General features: G+C 46.3%; 1 protein-coding gene across 1 annotated transcript in view; it reads left to right on the top strand.

Annotated features, from left to right (window-relative positions):
* raph1b (Ras association (RalGDS/AF-6) and pleckstrin homology domains 1b) overlaps positions 1-24,935 on the top strand; it is a 47,525-nt gene that overhangs the window by 13,278 nt on the left and 9,312 nt on the right. Inside the window, 8 exon segments of the mRNA XM_078290974.1 lie at positions 1,093-1,176; positions 14,624-14,743; positions 15,121-15,226; positions 15,470-15,682; positions 16,042-16,472; positions 18,154-18,228; positions 22,342-22,419; positions 24,694-24,853. Of these exon segments, the coding sequence (XP_078147100.1) occupies positions 14,624-14,743; positions 15,121-15,226; positions 15,470-15,682; positions 16,042-16,472; positions 18,154-18,228; positions 22,342-22,419; positions 24,694-24,853 (1,183 nt within the window). The 5' untranslated portion in view covers positions 1,093-1,176.

Here is a 24,935-nt window from a genome sequence, read left to right as displayed (position 1 = left end):
GGACATGTATGTACACACGCACACTCTGATGCTCTATTTGACACACTTTCCCTGTTACAAGAGGTCTATTTGCTGTGAAAACACACACACACACACACACACACATGTTCTTGTCAGGATAAGGGCCACATGCTGCAGCGCGAACAACAGTTGGTGTGTAGAAAAACGAAGGAACAGCTGAGGCCAGCGGGAGGAGCTTGCTAGTAGTTAGCCACAACATCAGCTGCCTACACACACACACACTAAAGTAAATACACACTCAGAATCACAGCACTAATATTTCCCCACCGACTCAGCGTGTTTAAACCCAACCTCAGGGGGGGCTGTGATGCACCTGAATTATATTTGATTACCAGACTATGATTCAGCACTCAGATTGCTGTGGCTATAATAAGGTTAGGCTGTTATGAGTCAGCATGGATGTGGATGAATTAATGAGTCGCTGAAATGTTTGATGCTGGTCAGCACTGTTGAGGCTTGGTGGAGGCTGGTGATTCACAGTCAATACACGAGTCAGGGTTTTGACAAGGTTTGAGTTTCAGCTCTGACTCATGTTGTGAAATTGTTAGCCTGTGGCGGTTGCCATGCCTATTAAGTTGTCTGTGCGTGTGTGTGTGTGTGTGTGTGTGTATGTGCGAGTCTGAAAGTCTTTGTGGTAAAACGCAGAAGGCCCTAGCAGCAGAAACGTCACGTTCTTAATCTCGGAATAATGATTAAAAGAGTTTTTAATGGAGGGACTACCGCGCTTGATTGCTTCCAAAGCTTTGCGATAAGTGTCTTTCTCGCTGTGCGTGTCATTTCGTCGGCCCTTAGTTAAGTCTCTCACTCAAGCTCCCTCCAAAGCTAATCCTCTGCATTCTTGTGACGGTGAAATCTATCTGCTCTCATCCAGCTGCAGGCTGCCAAGTCTCTGAATCCTCCTGCAGTGCAGTGAGAACAAGCGCAATCGATCCATAAGCTTGGTTTTTCACTGACTAATGGCCTTGGATGAGGCGACCAAGACGTGGGTTGTGTTTCGCAATCATAGCCACAAAAATAGACAGTAAATCGCATCTGATAGATTTTGTTCCCCTTGTCTTTTCTCTCTTTCAGGGGATAAAAGCCCAGTCACTGAGTGGAGTGGCGGTTTCATTCGACCTTTAACCTCAATAGGAAGAAGGGAAAGCCACTTCAGAGGTAAGACGGCCTGTAAACCACAGTGAGAAAATGCTGCCATAGCTACTTCCTGTGGGTAATGAATGAGCAAAGGAAAAACCATACTAAAGTTGTACATTGAATCGTGCTGCCAGTAAGCTTTGCAAAACTTTTCTGTTTCAGTTTAATCAACAAATGCTCTCATGCACTAATGCCACTGAGCTCTTTATTTTAACACCAGCTGTAACAAGCTGCCAGTGAAATTATATTTAAGTTACCTCAGTGGTCACAAATGCCTTTGTTATTGCAGCACCTCAGACATGCATGAGTGGCACCATGTGGCTTAAAGCCAGCTATCTATCATCTCGCATTTTTCAGGGAGAGGACTAGCCAATGGACAGTGTGGATCTATATGTATGTTGTCCCATGTTAAGAGAGGTAAATCCAGAGCCGGTGGAGGGTAGAGAGGGAGGCCTCGGCCCCCATAAGCCTCAGTGAGCAGGCCTTGTAAATCAGGGCCAAATGAAAGAGGAGTCGAGCCTCAGAGGATCTTGTCAGAGGAGAGTCTTCCTCTCCGAGGGAGATAATTCCTGACTAAAGTGGAACCATGTGAGGGCGAACCGTGGCTGTGGTCTGTTGAAAAGAGATGTTCCCTTCAGTGGGCCTTCGCTCCCCCCCTTTCACACAACTGAGATGACTTGGCATGCCTGATTCTCCTCGTTCCCACCCTTATTCATACCTAGCCAGGCTTGTTCCATCTGTGAACAGGAATGAATGCAGCATTCTCATGTAGGTTTACGTAAGTCTGGAAAAATATGGAAAATGAATTTGATAATCTCTAAATTGTGAAATATTTTGGGAGTTAGAGGGGAAAACCCTTTTTTCAGTCTGGATAAATGACTGCACATTGTATACAACTGTAGACCCACTGTTATTTCACATATTGTGATATTTGTATTGACCAATTTGTAACATATTGACCATTTAAAAAATTAAGTTGTGAAGAAAGTATGGAATTTTGAAATGTAAAATATATAGGAAGCATGTGAATGGGGAACATATAAATGCATAAAGATCCAAACTCAGCTGAATTATTTTCGCCTTGGAAAACAAACCCATGGTGTGTACAAAGTGCAGCAGAGGGGACATGGCAGGATGCAGGATTTCAAACTGGGACCCCACCGGTGAGAGAGCCTGAGGCGGGGAGGAGGAAGCCTGCTCCCCTGGACGTAAACTGTTCTAGGAAGTAGGGATGGATTTGTGTCAGAGAGGATGGGTTTATGGCTGTGAGCTGGTGGGCGATCCAAGGTTGCGTGTGTGTGTGTGTGTGTGTGTGTCACATGAATGTTGTGCCCCCATTCCCCAACAGCGCATGTGGATAGGAATAGGATGAAGCATAAAAAAAGACAAGGTCAGAATGTATCAAGGCCACCTAGAGGAAGGATGAAGTGGAATGAGAAAAGAAGAGAGAAAATCTGGTTATGTAGTCTTTCTGTAAAATTGGGTGAGGTCAGATGTCGGGATTGTCATGTATCATGGTGCGTGTTACTGCAACAGCTGGACTACTAGTCCTCTTTAGAATGGTCTGTTTTTACTGTGGGACGGCTGGTTGGCTGGTTGGCTGGGTGGGTCGCTCACTGTAGCGATACAGGACATCCTGCTGTCAACCTGAAAGATTTGAAGACGGTCTTATGGAGGCAAAAAAGCCAAATTTCATCATGTCATTTAAGTATGTGTGTTTTGTATGTGAATGTTGTTTGTTTCTAGAGATGAATGCTTGATGCTGACTCTGTTATCTACTGTAAACTAATTAGTGTGGGTATATTTGGGCGTGTTAATGTGGAACCACACACTGAAATGTAGACCAACCAGCCTCTCCTTGTGTATACGTGTGTGTATGTGTGTGTGTGTGTGCGTGTGTGTTGGGGTGGGGGAGTGTCAACTGGAGGATGCTGACTTATTTTGACACTCAGCTGTCAATAGTATTCAGCATGTGCATCACACATGCAGGCGCACAGGCAACATGTCATTGTTCCTTGATGTGGTTGTCATAGCAACCGCTTCATTCATGCACTGTGCGATCTTAAAACGGATTGTCCTTGAAACACTATCTCCCCCCCAGTGGCTGAAGACATCTGACTCACAACCACTAAGACAGGCATGGGCCTTTGGGAGCTGAAAAGTAACAGTTAAGGGTGTGTGTGTGTGTGTGTGTGTGTGTGTGTGTGTGTGTGTGTGTGTGTGTGTGTGTGTGTGTGTGTGTGTGTGTGTGTGTGTGTGTGTGTGTGTGTGTGTGTGTGCATTCCAGAATGGAAGGGATGGCAAGATTGGCACGGCAGGAATGCTGGAGGTGGTGTGGCAGGGATGAGGCTGGCACATTTTTGTGTGTGTTAGATGAGACACAAACATAACTTGGACAGTTGCTTCGAACTCCGATAGTTAACTTAACAAGGAGCTTTTCAGTAGTAGCCAATCGGTGGCCAGCTGCAGGGGTCGTAGGGTCATGGGCTGAGCGCCTCCAGGGGGCAGATGGGAAATGTAGTGGGCTAACGGAGGGAGACATTCCCAGCTGCTGGTGGAGTGTGTGTGTGTGTGTGTGTGTATTTCCGCCTGTCTTCATGTCTGCCTTTAGATACGTTGTGCATGGCTGGCTTGTTGTAGTTGGAATGTGTTGTTCATGCACACGTTACCCATCCTTTAGCTGTGTGTGTGTGTTTGAGTGAGCCCACATGGGCAGGTGTTGTTTGTGCAGTGTGTTTTACCCACTGTGCTGTGTATTCCCTAACAGGTGGCAGATGTAACCCTCCTTGTTTTCTAGACCAAGCAACAAGAACAGAATAATGAAAAACGACACCTTTTGGCACCATGCCAATTCTGTTATCTTTATCAACTTTAAGGTAGCAAAAGGTATCAGAATGTATGAAACGGTACTGAAAGGCTCCATTATCTTGAATTCTACTCAGAAAAACCAATGGCATGCTAACCAGAAATGTATTTACTCTATTGCATAATGTAATTTTATTCAACAAAGAAAGATATTGTAGAAAGTTAAACAAGTATTAAACTGGAGAATTTCCCAGCCTTACCAGGCTACTAGATTTAATATTTTATCCTATGTCCTAGATACAAACACAGCCCATTTAGGTAAAGAGTTATACCAATGGTCTTATTGTTGCTGGGCTACAAATCCATTTCTGACCAGGAACAAAATAAGGGCTTCTATTACTAAGCAACAAACTTCCGCAAAACAAAAATGGAATCGCTTGAGGCTTTAAGACTCTGTGTTACAGTTTTTCAGATGCAAGACATTGGATACAGCCAGTGAGAGGCCAAACAGATGCCTTGTGGTTATCATTTTTACTAGAGCATTTTATTTTATGCAAGGGGTGTTTCTTTATGCCTGGCCAGTTCTTTTTATCAGCCAGCCTCTGTTGTGTAGTTCTGCAGAGCTGCATCATGTTTAAAGTGTGTGTGCACTCCCACTGCAGCAGACCACCTGAGCCCCCGTGTGTGTGTGTAACCTGAGCTCCTGAGGCCAGGGACAAGACTATTGATTTCACATTTGGACTGCTGCCCTGGAGGAAAACAGGGAAGCTGACACATCCTCTGTGTGTATGTGTGTGTGTGTGTGTGTGTGTGTGTGTGTGTGAGGGAGACAGAGACAAAAAGAGAGACAGACGGAGCAGGAGAAACCGAGATAAGACAGAAGAGACTCACCCACTTGTGTGCTGGTTGGGTGCTTGAAGGCTGCTTCCACCTTCATCCATCTAGTCAGCCATTTTAGCCATTACAGACGAGCCCTGTCCTTTCCTGTATTACCATAACGTGAACTATTGGAAAATTATGGAAATCAGGAGTAATGTCATCTGAATGGTTTGTGATATGAATAAGCAGATGGCTATCCTGCAGGCAGAGATGTGGAACCATTACATCAACATGTGAGTTATTACTGGAGATGTAGGCCAGGATAGATAGACGCCTTGTGATGGCTCACCGTCTATCTGCGGAGCGTGTCAAAGCACCGGCGGTTATCAAGGCACACAATAGTGATCAGAGATGGTGTGTGTGTGTGTGTGTGTGTGTGTGAGCGCATGTGTGTTGCCATGGGAACGGCTGTTAGAATAGAAGCAAGGCAGCAGAGTTTTGGCCGGCTCCGGGATTGGAGAGCTGTTAATTCCTTACACCTACCACCCACCAGTGACCATGCTTTTCTCTCTCTCTCTCTCTCTCTCTCTCTCTCTCTCTCTCTCTCTCTCTCTCTCTCTCTCTCTCTCTCTCTCTCTCTCTCTCTCTCTCTCTCTCTCTCTCTCTCTCTCTCTCTCTCTCTCTCTCTCTCCCCCCCCTCCCAGTTTCTCCTGCTCTTCCTCTCTCCATTTCCCCCCCGACTCCCTCTCCATCTGTCCATCTCTGACGTTCCCCTCATCCTTCTCCCCTCTCTCTCTCTCTCTCTCTCTCTCTCTCTGTCCCCCATCTCTTTCTCTGCCCCTCCTTCCTAATTGGCTGTATATGCCAGAGTGTCTCACCGTGTCATGCTGTGGTTGAGTGAGCTTGTGTGTGTGTGTGTGTGTTTGTGAGCGAGTTCCTCCTCTGCTTGCAGGCTGTTGGTCGTGCTTGACTGATGACACTGGAGCTGTTGTTTTGGCCATCAGCCCCTCCCCCTTTATTCACATCCTAATAGCCTGCTCCCTCGCTCCATTATTGTACCTATCCATCACTCCCTTCCTCGTTGGCCTGTTACCCATCTCATCTCTCTCTTCCCCCCATCAGTCCTTCCTCTTTATGCTCTCCTCCTCTCTGTGCTGGGTGTTGAGTTTCATCTGTCGGATAGAACTGACTTGATATTATTGTGCATTCATGTGTTGTCGGGATTATCGGATATTTGGCTTCCCCACTAGGAACTAGCACTGCCTTAGTAGCCGCATTAGGAACATGGCTGACAACAACATTGCTCTCTCTGTTGACAGAAACTATTCAAATCACGCTGTATGTGACACATCTACTAAAATTTGACATTGAATGTAACTAGCATGTACCTATTGTTTCTTCTAGGAAAACCAAACAATACATATTATGCTTCATCACATTGTTTTATTTCTGATCAGCACCATTTATACAGTTATACACACTTACTCACCTGACTAGCTGGCAGCTATTTCTGGATCCATTTTGTGGTGTGGTTGTGTGTTTTTCTTATTCCTGTGGGTAGCTGGCAAATGTAGACTGTGACATCACCTTGCAATATTTCCAGCACAAGTACATTGGAAAACCTCTTCAGTCCCTCAGAATCAAGGATCTAGACCCACCGATGTTCAACGATTGCACAGGGAGAAATCCATCGTAGAGGAGAAAGAGACAGTAGCCACCAACAGTAGCTTCGATAAACCTGAATGAAATGCAGCCACAAGACATGTTGCATTTTGAGTAAGCGGCGCGACTCACTTTTCCTCGACTGTAAAAACACTCATTCCGCTATCTCTCTCTCCACCTACACATACTATAACCCACAGCTGAAAGCAACAAGTTCAGACCCGTTGTCTGGGGGTTGTCGAAAGGCATTTTGGGAAATGTAAGAAATCACTAACTGACGTAGAAGCAGATGAGGGGAAAGTGGGTACACCAAAAAAGAAATTACATCACAAAACACCTGCTGGAATGCACTGAACATCACAGACTGATGATAGATAACAGAATAAGAGTATCAAAGGGTGGATCTTGCCAAAGGGCACTTCAGCAGTGAGTAACACTCAGTCACCCTCCCTGTGTGTACTCCTCCCATCCATAATTTGAACCAGTGATCCTCCAGTCAAAAGCCTGGCTCTCTGACCTTTAGGGTACCACCACCACACATTTCTCATCCATAGCGGATGCTCACACGGAGCATGAAGTCATTTTTAGAGTCAGACATCAGTGGCTACTATGGGTCAGTTGAGGCACACAGGCCGGCCACACCCAGCTGGACTTTGGACCGTCGCCGTCCAGCCGCTCCCTTTTTCAAAGACTTCTTTTACTGGCACTGCTAGCTACAGCTTTAGCCTGTTTCCTCTTTCCTCTTTTAACTTTAGCGTCTGTGCATCTGACCCACTGACGTTACCGTTTGATGTCCCTCGCTCCTCCCCAGATGTAATAACAGGGCCTCCGATTGGCTGGGTGTCTTGGAGGTCTGTTTGTGAAGGGTGTTGACTGGGGAAAAGGCAGGGGAGTGGAAGAAAGAAGGGACGGGAGAGGAAATGAGCAAATAGCTGCCGACTCTGCTGCAAACATGAGCCTGGAAATAACCGTTATTACACGCATACACATACAGTGAGATTGTATCTGTTTTATGTCTCAAAGGCAATTAAACCAAACACTTGAGAGCGGTAATAAAGGCTTTCTTTATTCGTGACAAATGCCTTCTTTTGAGTGTCTAGCCACACACACACACACGCACTCATAAAGACTCGCTCCGAAGTGTGTATTGGCTTTAAATGGCTTCAGTGTGATACAAGACGTCATTGTGATATCTTGACACTTGGCGTGTCAGTGTGTGTGTTTTATGGCTTGAGTTTATGGGCCATGAGGGCTATGATGACGATCACATGCATGTATGAGAGGTGATTCATAGTCTGTCAGCCCAGATGTACAGTTCACACCAGATGAGGGTGACATGAGAAAGAGAGCAGGAAAGGAGGACGGGAGGGAAAAAGTGGTGGGATGGGATTAATGGGAGCAATTTTGGTTTGTAAGACAGGAAGGGATGGTGCGAGTTGTGTCACACATCTCTCACATATGCAAACAAGCATACCGTCAAACCTCAGTCCAAATTTGCAAGTTGGACTTATGTTTGCTTTAAGCTACTTGGGTTCCAGTTGTGTGGGATAAAGGAATACAATGAGCGCCATAAAGTTTACACTATTACAGGAAAGTTAATTCACTGAGGGTGCTACCCAGAAAATCTGCATATAAAACTGCATCAACACATAAGTGAGGACTTCAAACAGACCTAACAGTTATCAAATTAGCTAGCAATGTCGGGAACAACAACTACAACGACTGCTTGAATTCAGCTGGGAAGTTAACTAGCTTATAGTCAGCTACTGTGAAAGTCTGTGAAATTATAAGTTTTTGTCCAATTCCCAACCTTTGTATGACGTACTTCTTGGTACACAGTCTTCTTCCTGGTAGAGTTTTCCACACCGAGTGTTAGTTAAAAATGGCTGCCATGGGAATAAGGTCTAGACTGTCTTGTCCACCACCCATCTGGTACTCTACTGAGATTAAAACAAAGCTAAGAATTACTTACTATTAGCCTACTATTTGACCCTTGCATTCAAACCACACATAGTCGCCCCACTTCCTCTCAAACACATGCACACACACCAGTCCCTCTCAACACACACACACACCATTTCCCATGAGCCAGTCGGCAGCATTTAGAGCATGGGGCGACACATTCTAGCAGGGCCGGCCCATTACCATTCCCATGCCTTGTGAATGACTACATTTGGAGCTATTCCTAGCCATGGGCACGCTAAATGTTTTACTTGTTCCCTGTGTTTGAGCTTTGTCTCCATCTGCCCCCAGAGACTCTTGCCAGTGTGTGTGTGTGTGTGTGTGTGTGTGTGTGTCCCACTAAACTCCCAAGAATGCCTACTCTCTATTTACAGCCAAGCCCTATGGCCATGCCTCCTACGAGTTCACAGAGTTTCTGTAATTGTACTGTTTTCTGCCCCCCGCTCCCTCCTTTCCGCTCCCTTTCTTTTCTGTTTTCCCTTGTTTTGGCACGATGATGTGATGTGTTAAGCATATTTTTAGACTACAGGTGACAGTTATTTGCATAAAAAGTTATTTTTATGAGGGTAATTTTGAGTTTGAGAGATGGAGGAAAAGAGCTGTGAGGACAAAGTGGCTGTGGAAGTGTGTGTGTGTGTGTGTCAGTGTTTTTCCGAGGTGGAGATGGTGAGAGCGATGGACTGATGCCCTGTTATGTTAACCTCCTCAGTCCTCCTCGCAGCACACACACACACACACACACACAAACAAACCATGGATAGGTGGAGTATGGGTCCAAAAATAGTCCATTTAGAAGTGCTTAATGGAAACATCTATTCAGCCACAATAGTGTTTACACAGCAAAGGTCATATTCCACATCCCAGCCCTTCTATTTCCTGTATTATTGAAATATGAAAGGATTCATTTGTAACTCCAATGTTAGAGCCAGTTCATCATTTGAATGTAAGCCGGGTGCAGGGCAGGTGGTACCGAGGTTGACATTGAATGGCTATAGCATGAGGGCAGGGGTTCAGTTTCTTGTGATTGTATGGATTCAGTTCCCTAAGTTTTTTTTTCTTTTTTTTGTCACCTGGCTCTCTATAGTTTTATTTCTTCACTAAAACAAATACAATTCAGTCCTATAAATAGGGTTCCTATGCAGACCTGCAAAGTCTGGGAAAGTACAGAAAATAATTTTGCATAATTTCAATCAATCGTTGCCAGACCTTGAAAACTTTGGGAATTAATAATTTAGTTCAGTCTAGAGACACATTTGACTGCAGAAGTAGTAATTGGGGAAATAATTCAGCTCTAGAGCAATAAGGCCTAGTGATATTGCTCAAGCACTATAAGTAAACGCCATATTGAACATCCTTGACCTTTTCATATAAATAACTACTCTCTATCACCGATTGATATCACACAACAGTGAAAAAGGTATGGCATTTTGAAGTGGACTATTTATAGGAACCTTGTATAATGTCATGGGAAGAAATCAAATCCCAGCACACCAATCCCATCGCTCGTATAGTGACTGAAAGTGAGGCAGCTATTTGTACTCTCTCCAAAACTTAACGCTGCTCCCCCTGCTAAAGTGCAACAGGGCAATTTGTGGCGTTTGTGGTGTTCAGTGTGAACCAAATGGACAATAGTGCTCTGTCCCCATCATGCAAATCGAATTTAGAAGGAGCGAACAGTGGAGACCTAATCTGACCTATGATGTCATTGTTGTATTCTCTTTTCCCCTTTCTCTCACACCCACATGCTCACGTGTCTTTATTTCTTTCTGTCTGTTTTCTCTCTCTGTCACTTACCCAAAGGCTTGACTGCAGTTTGGAGTGACTAAATTTGTTTGTCACATTCTGGTGTCAGAGTGGCCCCCAGGCGACATCAGTCATTTCAAAACGTTGTGTGACATGAAATGTGACCAGAAGTCGGCAGGTTCCCTTTTGAGCCAGTGTGGTGGTGTTTTCTTGCCTCTCATAAACCTACTTTCCATAGATGATTATTGTCTTTCTGGATACTAACGTCTTTGACAAATGGATAGAAATATCTGTGACTGAACAACAACCTGCTGTATTGTAACCACACATTATTTGCAGTATGTTTGCCAAATGTATTTGAATTTGTCAAGCCATTAGGTCGGCCTGGTACGGCAGTAGACTAAAGGTTAGATAAACAAGCTTGTGACCACAAAGTTGCCGGTTTGAAACCAATGATGATTAGGAGTACAAACTAGATTGGACAACATCTTTCAGGGAAAACAATTCTAGACGCTGTGCTCCCCTTTGGTAAAACTGACTGCAACATCTAGCCTTCATACCTCTCCTTCTCCCAAACCTCTTGACTCTCTCTGATATGAGCGACTTAGTCTAAAGATAGACAAGTCCTCCTCCTCCTCCTCAGCACCGGATGCTTGCTGTGCTTTCTCTAAGATTTAGAGCAATGCGATTTCCCAGAACACCCTCTTCGTCTTCTCCTTCCCTTCTCCCCTTCACTCCTCACCTCCTTTTGCTGGCGCTGCAGCGCCGGCGGGAGCTGTAAGTGTTTACGATGGACCGAAAAAAGGGCTACGGAGGGTTTGCATGACACAGAGAGGCCAAACAAGCACGCGAACCCCACTGGGACGACCTCTGACCCTGACCCCTTGACCCTACAGCCACCCAGCAGGCACAGGAGACAGATGAGCGCCGGTCATGCTCAGACAAGAGAGAGGGAGCCAGTGGTATCAGAAGAGGGAAAGGCCAGGGCTGTGTGGTTTGTGATGATGGCTGTAGGAGTGCACTTTCTCTCTCTCAGACACACACACACACACACACACACACACACACAGAGACAGAGAGGCCTTTCTCCTACCCCTATGTGTCTCTTTTAGGTCATGCTCCATAAGCTTAAAAGCAGGGCCCCAGGTGGTAATTCACTTAAACCTGCAGCAGCATCTGCTGTTGAGACTATGATTCCATTAGAATGGCAACACAGCTATTTTCAAAGTGCTGTTTGTGTGTGTGTGTGTGTGTGTGTGTGTGTATGAATGTGTGTGTGTGTCTTTCCTGTCAGCCTGTCTTTGTCTGTTTCTGTTTATATGGTTTGAAGTTTTTGTTTGTTTTATTTGTATTCCTCACTGCAGTTGGGTTACACTTGCACCTATATGCATATTTCGCTGACTGTGTGTGTGTGTGTGTGTGTGTGTGTGTGTGTGTCCATGACTGAATAACTATTGTGAAGGACAGCAGGCTTATTGCTCTTTAAACACAGCTGTTAATGTGTTCTACAGTGCGACTCTCAGCTGCTGTCTGTGTATTTACATATGGAAGCACCTCGGAGACCGTTGGCAAACACAATGCAGGCTCATTTGATTCTGGCCATATCCTCTTCCTGTCAGCCTCCGGCCAGCCATGATGTCATATTAACAGCAGGGACTCTCAACCCTTTTCATATTGAGAAACCCCCAAATACATCTCTGCATGTGGCCAAAGGGCCCAAATGGAGCCATATTACAGAGGACAACCACAGACAAATGGTCTTTGATGCTACAACCATGTAACCATGTCATTTTTTCCTGGGAAACCACCACAAAGGGCGCCTGGGGGGGTTTTGGGTCCCAATTTCAGCACCCTAGTCTTCACACACACCCCCCCCCCCCCCACAAATCCCTCCCATCCCCAATAACTGATAAGGTTAAGTTCAAGGACAGCTGGGGAAGCTTGCCAAGGAACAGGCCAAGAGGGAAATGAGGAATTCTGCGCATCCTGGCCATTTCCTGTTAGGACTCCCACACATGTTCATGAACACACAGATATAAACGCCTGCACACACACACACACAAATTGGGCTTACTTGTTTTTGCTTACGTACTTAGAGTCCATCTTTCTCGACAAGATGAGAAGTCTGTGTCGCTCATGTCTTAAGTAGCCACAGCAGGAAGCTATCCATCATAAAGACTATAACACACACACACACACACACACACATACGCAAACACACTGCTGTTGTGGCGGCTTTTGCTAGTATACCAGCTGTAGAGACACAAAGACTGTGAAGGGGATGGGGGGTATATTAGTACACACACAACCACATACAACGGTGGGTTTGTTCATGGCACACTGTTCAAAGAGCAGAGCACGTGTGCTATCCGGAGTATGAACGCGTCTGATCTTAAGCAGGCTCCCCACAGCTGCTGTGTGTGTGTGTGTGTGTGTGTGTGTGTGTGTGTCTTCAGCTGAATGATTTTCAACAGGACTGCTATCATTTTCCTATTTGCTTTGCCAAACGCAGCGTATGTTATTACCGTTTACCCATTTTATCGCCCTATTTTACTAACAAGAAGAAATGGCCAGAGCATGACTTTTGGATTGCTCTCAAGTGTTCCGTGCATCCATGAAAGCATTATGTTCTTTGACACACACATACACACACACATACACACATACATAGAGTCTTACTGGATCAAAAGAACAGGGGTCGTCAGAGGGGTTAATCCTGGTTTGGTACAGTCCCCAGCAGTGACTGACACCACACAGCAGGGATAACAGGAGGGAACAACACCCCTATAGAACATCAATGGGATTACCCAGGCCTGCTCCATCTGACTGGACCACAGTGTGGGATGTGTGTGTGGGAGGGCACCGGTCCATACCAAGATAGGGGCAATCTAAAGGGGAGGAGGTGGAGGGAGGGCGGGGTACCGTGTTAGGTTGTACTGTGTCTATTAGTGTCGTTTGTTGTATCCATTGTTACAATTACTGCTACTAAGGTCAAGGTGTGTGTGTTGGGTGGTAGGGTATAGAGTAAGAGAGTTGTGTGAGTGTACATGCATATGTGTGTGTGTGTGTGTGTGCTCTTCTTCTGGCATCTGACCAGGCGTCCCAGGCGTGGCTCCTCCTGCGCTCGACCATGCCTCCCCCCCCCCCCCCCCCCCCCGCCCCTGACACATGAATCACCAGATCAGATCGCCAAAATATCCTCTATGCAAGTTGGCATCAGTGTGTGTTATCATTCCCCAGGTTGGGTAACATCCGAACGGTTTGGCTCCTCAGCTGACCTGGAAATGATATGGAGAAACTGGGTGGGACCTCTGCCCACACCGACAATACACACTGTGTTACGTACCTACACCTACTCTTTTAAAATGGCTTTTAATCTTAAATCCTGACCCCTCTTTTTCTTCTAGTTTTACTGTTATATGCTGTGTCTCCTTGACTCTCATCTTTTGATTTAGTGTTTTGTTATCTACTGTAAAGTGTCATTGAATATGTTGAAAATGGCTGTATAGCTTGCTGTCACCACCAGTATTCAGGCCATTTTCACATTTTTAATTGCAAACAGGCAAAATAAGTATGAAAACTAGAATGCAGGCAATAGAATGAAATGTGTCTATAGAAACCTGTGTCTACTTTGTCATGTTTGTACATGTGTTAGTGGTGAATCAATCAGACTAAGTTATTAAAATGAAAGGGAGTGAATGGTGTTGACTTAAGGTCCTCAATCAACACTAACAACGCTATCCGGAGACTCCACTTGCTCTGTCGTCTTACTGGATGTCTGCTGGAAGTGAGTCAGCTGCTGCTGTACTTTCCCTACATGGAGCCAGCATGTTGCATTAGCCAGTGACCAGTACCCTGTGTCTCCACTAGAGGGCGCTCTTGCCTTTGACAGAACACAGCTGGGCTCTCACAACCGGCTCGCTGTGTCTTGACTAACGCTGGCCCACATAACCATCGACACCACATGTAAATGACAGCCGGTTTTTGATTGTCGTCTGCTCCGTGGGTATGCCACAGGTTTAGTGAGTCAGTGCAGCGTTATGGATCCAAGCGTCCAGTGCTTCACGGTAGAAGATACTGGTTTGTCTGCAGGCCTGAGGAAGGTGTTCTCCTCCTCTTCCTCCTCCTCCCCCCACCGATATCCTCAGGCACCCCTCTCATTTTAAGTCCTTGCATAAGAGTAGCAGTGTTGGGTGTGTCAGCGGTCGACGGCAGACGAGACACTACAGGGCATTCCGCTGCTTGAACTGCATAGGGTGCCCGCCAGTGGTCCGGGAGGGGTTGCCATGGTAACAGGCAGTGAGGTTGGCATGAGCTGAGCAGAAGGTTTTTTTTGTATCATCCCTGCTGTGTGGGTGTGATCTGATAGTGTGTGAGTTTGTGTACATGCGTGCACTCAACTGACAATTTTTTTTTTCTTCTTTGTTCCTCTGTGTGTGTGTGTTTGTGTGTGTGTGTGTGTGCACATGTCCTATAGATGGATCAGGTGTCAGATGATGAGTTGGACCATGGGGCGGAGGAGGATAGCGATAAGGAGGACCAGGACCTGGACAAGATGTTTGGAGCCTGGCTGGGAGAGCTGGACAAGCTCACACAGGTAAACACACACACACACACACACACACACACACACACACACACACACACACACACACACACAGGGAGGGTTGTGGAGTAAGGGGATACAGACTCACACAGGTAGAAGAGAAGAGATAGAGAGGAAGGGGCTGTATCCATAGCAACCTTAACACTCTCCCTCTACTGTATCCTAGCAACTCCCTTCCCACTACCACCTTGTATCGTGTATTTGTGTGAGTGTGTGTGTGAGACTTGGGAATCTAGCAGTCATGCATAATGGATGCTTAGATCCTGTGTTTTGACTGTGTACTGTAAGAGAGTGCGTGTGTGTTTTTGCCTGTGTGCACCTTGATTTATGCGTGTGTGTGTGTGTGTGTGTGTGTGTGTGCCCTGTAGAGTCTGGATGACGGCAGGCCCCAGAAGGCTTTGCAGAAGCCCCCTCTCAGGCAGGAGACCAACATGGCCAACTTCTCCTACCGCTTCTCCATGTACAACATCAACGGTGAGAGCCCCAAACTCACACTCACACACTTATATATACATATATTGTCCATATCAGCAGAATAACAATGTACAAATACAATCAGAAAACTTAAAGGACCTGTCTGAGACCTGTGTGATCTCAGGAGTAGGGCATTGCAAAAAAAAAAAGCAAGGCTCAGCAAGTAAAACCTCCCAGGATAAATAAAGGTTAAAGGTGAAGGCGTTGCTCACCCTCTCCTCCCCGCTCTCCTCTGTTCTCCAGAGGCGTTGAACCAGGGAGACACAGTGGACCTGGACGCCCTGATGGCCGACCTGTGCTCCATCGAACAGGAGCTCAACACCATCGGCAAGCCCAACTCCTCGTCTCGCGGCCAGGCCAAGGGCCACCAGCGGGCCCCCGGGGGCCGCAGTGCCAGCGCCAAGCACACAGGCACCAGTGGAGGGGGGAGCAGTGGAGGTAGTCCTGCTGGATAATGTGATATAAAAAAAACACGTTCTCCCATACATTTATATATCATCCCCATGTTGATGTTTGTGCTTTAAAGGTGCTATGTGTAGCATCTTAACATCAATAAATCATTACCACATCAGTTATTATACCAAGGGATCACAATGAATTTGACAATGATTTATTGATGTTTAACAATAATACATATAACACCTTTAAGTTAGAAATGCGTTGCACTCAATATCCGGTTGTAATGTGACGTGAATACAGTGCAGTATTGGCAAAATTCCTTGAAGAGATTCTTTGAATAAATGCAGTACATCTAGAATACATTTTCCCTTCCCTCTGAGCTGTGTTTGAACTCTGAACTTTGAACTCCGCATCAGGGAGCACCAGTAGCAGCACCCGGGCGTCACCGGCCAACACGGTGCGAGGCGGCAGCGTCAACGCTCGCCCCGCGGCCTCCAACTTCTCCCTGGACGACATCACCGCTCAGCTGGAGAAGGCGTCCCTCAGCATGGACGAAGCGGCTCGTCAGACCTCCTCGTCTTCCTCCTCGTCTTCCTCCTCCTCCTTCTCCTCCACCACGCTCCGGCGGCCCTCGTCCGGCTCGTCCGGCGGCGGGCAGCACCGGAGGACGGGCTCGGTGGGCGCGGTCAGCGAGCAGGAGGCTCCGTCCCAGCGCTCCAGCGTGAATTCGGCATGTGCCTCAGCGTCCAGCATGGACTCCCTGGACATCGACAAGGTGCTGAGGGGAGGAGAGGCGGAGGGCCAGAGCGCCCCGAGCACCCAGGGACAGAGCCAGACCAGCACAGAGGTACGACTGACGCTGAAACACACACACACCAAGGTTATCCAACAGTGTGACAGTCACTATATTATCACCTAGTGAGGAAGAGTGTGTGTGAGAGTGAAAGACAATGTGTGTACACTTCTAAATATGTCGGTAAGTGATTGAACAGTGTGTTAATCCAGTTTCAGTTCAGTCAATGAAAATGCAAAGTGGAACTGATTAACAATACCGGCATACCGTTTCATACCGGCATTTAAATCTTTTTCACCTTTTTTGGGATTTTAAAGAAAATCCAAAGCCCAAATTGGTTGGACTGAAAGTGAATTAACCCCAATCCTGCTGTGACTTGGCTAACAATTTCCCTGCATGTGTAACCACACAGCATGAAGTTTGGAAGAAACTGCATGCCTCAAGTGTATTGAGAGTCAATCCACAATACAGCTTGTGTATTGTGCATTGGACGGTGGGTTAATGAGTCATTTGTGAATACATTGTAATCTCCTTTTACGCTCCCATGTGTGACTTGGATTACAATGTTAACACCTACTTTCTCTGAGCGCCTTTGTTCACTGACCAAGCATCTTGGCTCTCTAACTAAAGCAAAATCCTCTCTAAATTCCACTTGAGAGGAATTTGAAGTGTTTAGATAGTATAAGCCAAAGGGAGTGCTTATAAAAAATAGATTCAGCTGACTTGGAGGGGAGAGAGAGAGAGAGGGAAAGAGAGAGGAGGAGGGGGGGAGTAGTGGAAAGCAAGAAAACGTGAGTATCAAGAGTGTAGCGTGACAGCGGAAGAGTAGCTCAAGTTGACATGTAAACGCAATATCCTGCACGTCCCCTGTCCCTCCGCATGTGTTTACATTGTGTGTGTTTGCATCCTTTCCTTTATCTGCGGCCTCTGTCCCACGCACACCCTGCACTTCCTGATTTCCCAGCATGTCTCACTGCGACGGGCCAATGGTAAGACGGCCAGACGGCAGCTTGACTTTGCCTCACGAGAGGGGGAAGTGGATCTGGGCACTGTAAGTGTGCTGTGTGTGTGTGTGTGTGTGTGTGTGTGTGTGTGTGTGTGTGTGTGTGTGTGTGTGTGTGCTTGCGAGTGCATGTGTATGTGTATTTGCATAAGCCCACGTAGGGCTGCACACATTCATTTCACTTAAAAAGTACAACAAGATGTTAAAAGATGCAAAAAGTGCAGTAAAAGGATTTTTATCAAATCATCAAGACTTATAATAAACTAATATTTTGTGAAATAATCAGGATTGGCGTTTTTAACCATAATCGTGCAGCCCTAGGTCTGTGTGTTATGCATGCACCTTGGAACCATGAGCATGAAAGTGTGTATGGTGTGTAAGAGAGATGGCGTGTTTGTGAAAATAGCTGTAGACTGTAGGTTTTGTAGCTAGCCACAGTACACATTAGGTGTGTGTGTAGTGTGTCCACACTCCGATCTATGGCAACCAGGTTTGTTGTGTACATATCCATTCTTCATAATCATTGCTTCTCCACCCACAGTTGCAGCTAATGACAACCACAAGTGCTCCGCGCTCCAGCTCTGGAATCTTCTCTCGCTTCCACGCTGCTTTATACAAACAGATCAAAAACCTGCGATTAATAAGCCACCGAGAATCATCTGGCACTGACTTTTCTATATTTTGTCTCTTCCTTTACTCTCCTTTTCTCCCCCTCTCCCCTCTTCACCCAAGCACTCCTATCTGGACCGAGAAACCTCGCTCATTCTGAAAAGCATAGCTGGAAAGCCCTCTCACCTCCTGACCAAGGTGACTTCCTCATTCACTCGCTTCTTTGGTTTTCTCGTTTTCTCACATGTAACTGGACTGCTCCTCTTTCCACCTCTGCATGTGTCTTAAAGCAAAAATCCACCCCAAAACACTTTAGCACTGTTAACAAACAGCTATTGGCGATGTCCCTTGCATTTCTTGGCCCAGTTTGACAGCAGAAAATTTTCAGCAATCTAAAACATCAGTGGTAAACATCAGGTTTTGGTGTCAGTCCCTCAGAATCAAAGAGCGAGGGCTTCTTTCTAGACTCCATTTTGCACCAGCATTCAACAGTCATACAGGGAGAAATCCATCGTAGAAGAGGCAGAGAGACCAATTTCTCCACTGCCTCATTAGACCAGAATGCAGTGCAGCTACAAGACTATTGCTGTCTCCAGTTCAGGCCTGTTCTTTGGGGGTTGTTGAAAGGCATTCTGGGAAATGTAAGAAATCACTAACTGAAGTAGAAGTAGACGAGGCAGGTTGAGGGAAAGCGGGTAAATTACTACAATGAATCACAAAGTATCTCCTGGAATGCCTTGAACATCACAGATTGATATAGATAGAGTATCCGAGGGTGGATTTTTCCTTCAAATCCTTATTTCAGCTCTTACTGCACACATATAGATCGATTTGGTAGATTTCATTGCTTTTTCCCTTCTTGCTTCAACATTTATCTTTCATCTGCTTTGGCCCTTGTGTCTCTGGGTCTTTGTTTTGATTCATTTTTCCTTGCTGGTCATCCCTTTCTCCATGTAACTGTGTCTGTTGATTTGTGGTCTATCTCCAGTGAGAAGTATGGGAGGGGGTCAGCATAAGTTTTGTTATGGCATAGTTATGTGTGTGTATGTGAATTTGTGTTGAATTGGGAATATCTAATCGGTACGGTAGGTGGATGTTCGAACGGTTTCCATTAAAAGGTGAATTTAATGCCATCACATACATTTAATATATACACGTGAGCCAAATAATGCTCACACACACACAAATAAACACAGGATAATGAAATGCATGCATCAAGTGTCTGGCAGACATGTGCCTCAACAGTGAGGAATTTCACTCTGTGTTGATAGAAAACGATGCGGTCGGGTCGATGTGATGAACCGCTTTGCTGTTGTCGTTGAAATAATGCCTGAGTCTGTATGGAGTAATCCTCTTTAGCTTTGGAACGTGAGCTGTGAGCCCCGCTATTCAATACATCCTTCACCTTTCACCCCTCTTTCTCTCTCTCTCTCTCTATCGCTCTCTCTCTGCACCATGTTCTTCCCCAACTCCCTGTTTCACTGTAAAGCTCTTGGCAGCAGGCAGGTTTCCCAGCGAATGTATTGCTCGCAGCCCCTTGGCTCCCGTGCAAAGCTCATGCCTATCAGATGTGTGCAGATCTGTGGTTTGAAGTTGGCTGCCGTCTATTGTGATTTATCCCACCGTCACTACAAGGCACCTAGCCAAGCGCAAAGCAAGGGATTCCAAGAGCGGCAGATGATGATGGCCGGGGTTTTTCTTAAACCTCGTTGAGATTCAGACCCAGGAGTGCTGAATACGAGACGAGCCAAGATCGCCAGTAGTCTCGTATATTAACTGGCTTTCCAACACGGGTCTGGAAAATGATTTTGATCGTTTTCAGTCTTGAAAAGTTTCAAAATCTCAAAACCATATACATCTGACAGTCAACTCTGAAAGATCTTCATTACCAACCAAAGGCGATGGAATTGCACAGTTATTTTCCACAACCCCTCCCAACTATCTCCCCTCATTTGAATACAACATGGATGCCAACAGTGGAGCACACTGGGTAATCGGTGCATCTGTACGCCTGGCTGACTCTCTCGGTAATAACCATACAATTCATCTGCCCTCTGATTTTCCGGCCAAAATCTTGGGGGCAGTTACAGTATCTCTTGTTTTTTTTGTGTGTGTGGTGGAAAAACGATGGAATTAATCCAATGGAGCTCAAGGCTATTGGTTTCTGTGTTTGGCATATAGGCTCTCAGTCTGTCCGTGTGTACAGAAGGCGTTTAAATGGTTTTGAAAGCGGGAGAGGGGAGATTGCCTGTGGCGTACAGGCTGTGAAGGAGTTTGTGTGTTAGTGTTACACTTTGCACAGAAAATGGAGAGAGAGAGAAGAGAGTGCGATCGCTCGGACTCGCAAGTTCTCTCCCTCTCCTCGCTCGCAAATCAGAATACTGAATGAGCGCGGGATGTTTGCGAGCGAGCGAGGAGAGAGAGAGAGAGAGCGAGTGGGAAGACTTCAAAGGGAGAGGGTGCCTGGATTTTTTTTTTTTTTCTAGGCTAGGCAGAAAAGCCTTTTAAAATTGACTCTGGTGTGGATGAGTGTGAAAGTGGAAGGGGAAAACGCCTGTGGAATAGGAATCAGATTAATGTCTAGTGAAAAGCTGGGTGTAGTGTCATGGGGAGAGAGAGAAGAATGGAGGAGAGAGAGAGAGATGCGGAGGGGTTGCACTGACATTTATGGGGCTAAAGCAAGCAGTGTGACTCAGATTGACTCTGCACTGTAAGCTGCACAACCCCGTGACCTCTTCCCCCTCACACACACACACACACACACACTCGGGTGACTAAAAGCCTGCCACTATGTGTTGGCCAAACAGACCGTTTGCTATATTGCATTAGTGTGTTTGCCCTGGAGCTGGTCATGCGGAAAGGTAGTCTGGGTCAAGGAGGGGGGTGCACAAGATAAGAGGCTTGGGCCCTGCTTACCCCTCACCCCCCTCCCTCTTTTTACACACACACACACACACACACACACACACACCGTTTCAATATTCAGAACCTTAGCTTCTCATTCACCCAAATACCACTCCTTGTCCTTGTCACTGTAGTTCAGCTCAGGGGCCGGCGTCGGTCACGGTCTCCCCCCTCGTCCCAATTGGCTAAAAGGAAGAGGGTCTGGCGAACGGGGCTCGCTGGTTGGCTGACCCGTGGTTCTACTATTTTTGTGGGGATTATGCTCCATCGATTGGGCACGCTCCCAAACCTCTGCATCTGTTACAGAGAGAGAGAGAGAAGCGAGGAGGAAGAGAGGGGTGGGGGGCGGGGGGTTGGGAGGGGGAGGGGCCTCCCTCCTCGGCTCACTTGGGGTTTTAGTCAAGTTGTGCTCATGTCGTTGCGCACATGTGTGCATGTCAGTGAACCTGCGCCGTCACACAGTCTCTCCGCTCGGCACAGTCTCGTCTTTTGAGTGACCGAAGATGTGGATCGCTTGATTTTTGTTTTCACACTTTGAGGATGGTTGTGGAATAACTCTGTCTACGCCGTTAGCTTACTGTTAAAGGTGGCAAGCAGACAGTCAGTTTTTGCTGATATTTTTTTCTTTTGATGTTCTGATGTAAAGGCAAGTGAGGAAGACGACTGTTTTCTTTTGAACGGATTATGGACACATCTGGATTTTAAATTTTTGCCCCCGACTTTTCAATAGGATCTATGTAGCAGTGTCATTGTGTCTCTGAGTGGAGGGCGCAGAGGCTTTATGAACTGATCTTACGCTCATCCGCAGCCTGTCGCCCTTTGGGGATCCTCCACTATTGTTTCCCTTCCGCTGTATAGAGAGATCAAAGGAAATCGCTGCCGCTCCATATAAATACAACATGGAGCCATAGACAGTAAATGGAGCGCCATGTTTGATTGAACAGTGGATGAATGTCATGGTAGCAGTGATTTAGGATCACGGTGCCAGGCTCATTTGTGTCTGACGGAACATTCACACACGTGCGATCGAACACACACAGACGCACACACGCTCGCTCACAACCTGCGGAATGGAGGTGATGGCATCTTGTTGGAGGGGGCAGGTAAGCGATCCGAAGGTGGAAACGGGTTTAGCTTTGCACGCGACACTGTGCGCTGTGGCCTGAGGTGTGTGCGTTTAAACGGCTGTGAAGGGTGCTAAGTATTTGATGAGGTTGTGTGTGCGTGATGTCTTATTCTAGCCAGACGAATATTGAGAGACGTGGGGGGAGAAGATGAGGAAAGCGTATGAAATCGAAAGGCTGCCATTGGGTTTTTATGGGGGTTTGTGTGTGTGTGTGTGTGTTTTTGTGATCTTGTGTAACTGTGTGAGAGCTGTATTTACTGTGCTTCTGTGTGTCTATCCAGGAGGAGCAGGCTGCCAAATTGAAGGCAGAGAAGATCCGAGTCGCCCTGGAGAAAATCAAGGAGGCACAGGTCAAAAAGGTAGGACCACCTCTTCCTTTTGTACACACACACACACACACTCAATTTCTCTTATATCAATCCTTTCTGTCCTCCATCATAATCGCTGTCTTGTCATATTCACTGCATGGTGCATTTCTTTGTGAACTTCATTCACAGCGAGGCGGTGAAGCGCAGAGAAAATAGGTCATTGCAGTGTTTGATTATGTGTGTGTGTGTGTGTGTGTGTGTCTGCCGGGGAGGGAGCGAGAAATCGAAAGGGGGCTCCAGAAAAAGAGAGGGTGAGACAATCCAGACACATTCTGTGTGAGTGAGACGGCTTATTTTTTCCGCATCCGAGGGAACAAGCGCTGATTTCTGGTGAGCGACTGGGACGCCTTGCTCCATTGAAAACCACGGTGTGTGTGTGTGTGTGGGGGGGGGTTCTGTGGAGCCCATTGGGAAGTCACTATACGACTCCACAGGCAGGCCATTTTCACCAGTGTTTCCACCAGTGAATGAACTGTCTCTGTGAATGAGCACAACGGCGTTTAGCAGAATGGTGTCCTTTTATCCGCAGTGAATAGTTGAGACCCAATAGTGTTTCGATGAACAGCGGCGGACTTGGCACTGCCAGCTAGATACAATATGACAAGAGAGAGAGAGAGAGAGAGCGGTGGTGTAGCTGCCACAGAGAAAACGATTCATCCAGCACAGTAGAATACAGCTGGAAGTGTTGTGGTTGTCAGCGTTTTAGACGAGCAGCTATGGCTCATTGTATTCGTGACATTAATGTTGAAACGATGAGGGCATGTTCCTTGTGTTTGGGCAGACGGTTTTCGATTTGCTCTTAGTCGAGCAGCAGGATTTTGGTTTGATTTTACCGTTTTTTTTGCAGACTAGGAGGATTTTTGGGGTCTCTCCTGTGAGAAATGTAGGTCAGACTCCCCGTGTCTGTGACTCGCAGCCCTCCCTGTATTCTCATTGGCCCAGGCACCCACTCTGTCAACTGTATTGACATGCTGCTTGGATGTCCCGGTCCCAGTGGGAGGGGATTAACAGGAGGCCACGGAATTGAGGGCTTTACTTTGTTTCACACCAGGACAGGTCTTAGGCTGCGGTTGTGAGAGTCTGGATTTGGCACGTGTGCGTTTGTCACGTTCAGCTTAGTTTGAGCTTGCTTGGTATGGAGGGCTTTTGGGCACCTATGGACGCAAAATATTGACCTGATTACTGGGTGTTAGTGTTTGGTGGCTGTATATGGTACACTGAGACTAGTGACCCCACAAACAATTTGAAACATTTCAACTAAGCCTTACAAGCAAATGATTTGATTGGATCCTTCCTGCCAATTCAAATAGGCACTGCTGCCATCCCCATCCAGATCCCACAGCTTGACTCGAGACTGTTTTCTGAGAATCTTAAAAACTTTAATGGTGTGCTGAAGTTACTGGAGGATGCATTTAAATTGTGCCTTTAAATATTACATTGTAGCAATATCGTGTATGCTGAGGTAAAACTGTATTGGGCCTTATTACACTGGTTGCAAATTGCACAAAGTTTTGTCCCAGAAGCATTTAAAGGAATACACCAAGTTTTTGGGAGATTGTATCATTGGTCAACTTGATGAGAAACCAAAATCATCCATGTGTCCCTGGTAGATCATTTGTTCCATGCTAACACTTTAGCATTCACTGTGTTGAGTGATAGTAGGTGACTAGCATTATCTCAAATGTGACAAAATGAGAACTTGTAGCTGCTCTAAAGCTAAATGGTAAATAATCTCAATTGATACGTGGCCAAGTCTGGCAGTTTTGTGTGGGAGATTGGTCAAATTTACACAAAATATGATATAAAAATAACATAAGTCTTTGAACTAGTAGGGATTACTTTTCCTGTTTCCAAAGGAAGTGAAGGTGGTGGGCGATGGGAGACTGTATACAGCTAAAAATCACTGCACAGCGGATGAATACATGGTTGCTCACCTGAAATTGTAAAAAAAAAAAGAAAAACCTAGCTTCATCAGCTATATTGAGTTGATATTTCATTTAAATTGTAGGAATCTATAGGCCATATAATAAAAAAACACTAACAACTTAAAGGTTAGTCTTCTTACTTTGGATAATGTTAGTGACCTACTATCACTCAACATAGTGTATGCTAAAGAGTTAGCATGGAGCACCAGAGTGAATGATCTACTGGGGAAATATGGATGATTTTGGTGTCTGTATTCGGTAAGTTGACCAACGGGATATTCTCCCTCGATTCCTTCTTCCTTCTCCTGCTTTAACTGTGCCTCCTCTTCCTCCTCCTCAGCTGGTGATCAGGGTCCACATGTCGGACGAGAGCTCCAAGACCATGATGGTGGACGAGAGGCAGACGGTCAGGCAGGTGCTGGACAGCCTGCTGGACAAGTCGCACTGCGGCTACAGCCCCGACTGGTCTCTAGTGGAAACCATCAACGAGCTGCAGATGGGTAAGGGAGGAGCCGGGGACCGTTTACACCGCACCTGAGTCAAATAAATGCTGTTTATGGTCGGCTTTAGTCTGCGGCGGCG

The sequence above is a fragment of the Centroberyx gerrardi genome, chromosome 21, assembly GCF_048128805.1.
Source record: "Centroberyx gerrardi isolate f3 chromosome 21, fCenGer3.hap1.cur.20231027, whole genome shotgun sequence".
Classification (NCBI taxonomy): Eukaryota; Metazoa; Chordata; class Actinopteri; order Beryciformes; family Berycidae; genus Centroberyx; species Centroberyx gerrardi.
This window is presented reverse-complemented; position numbering and strand designations above follow the sequence as displayed.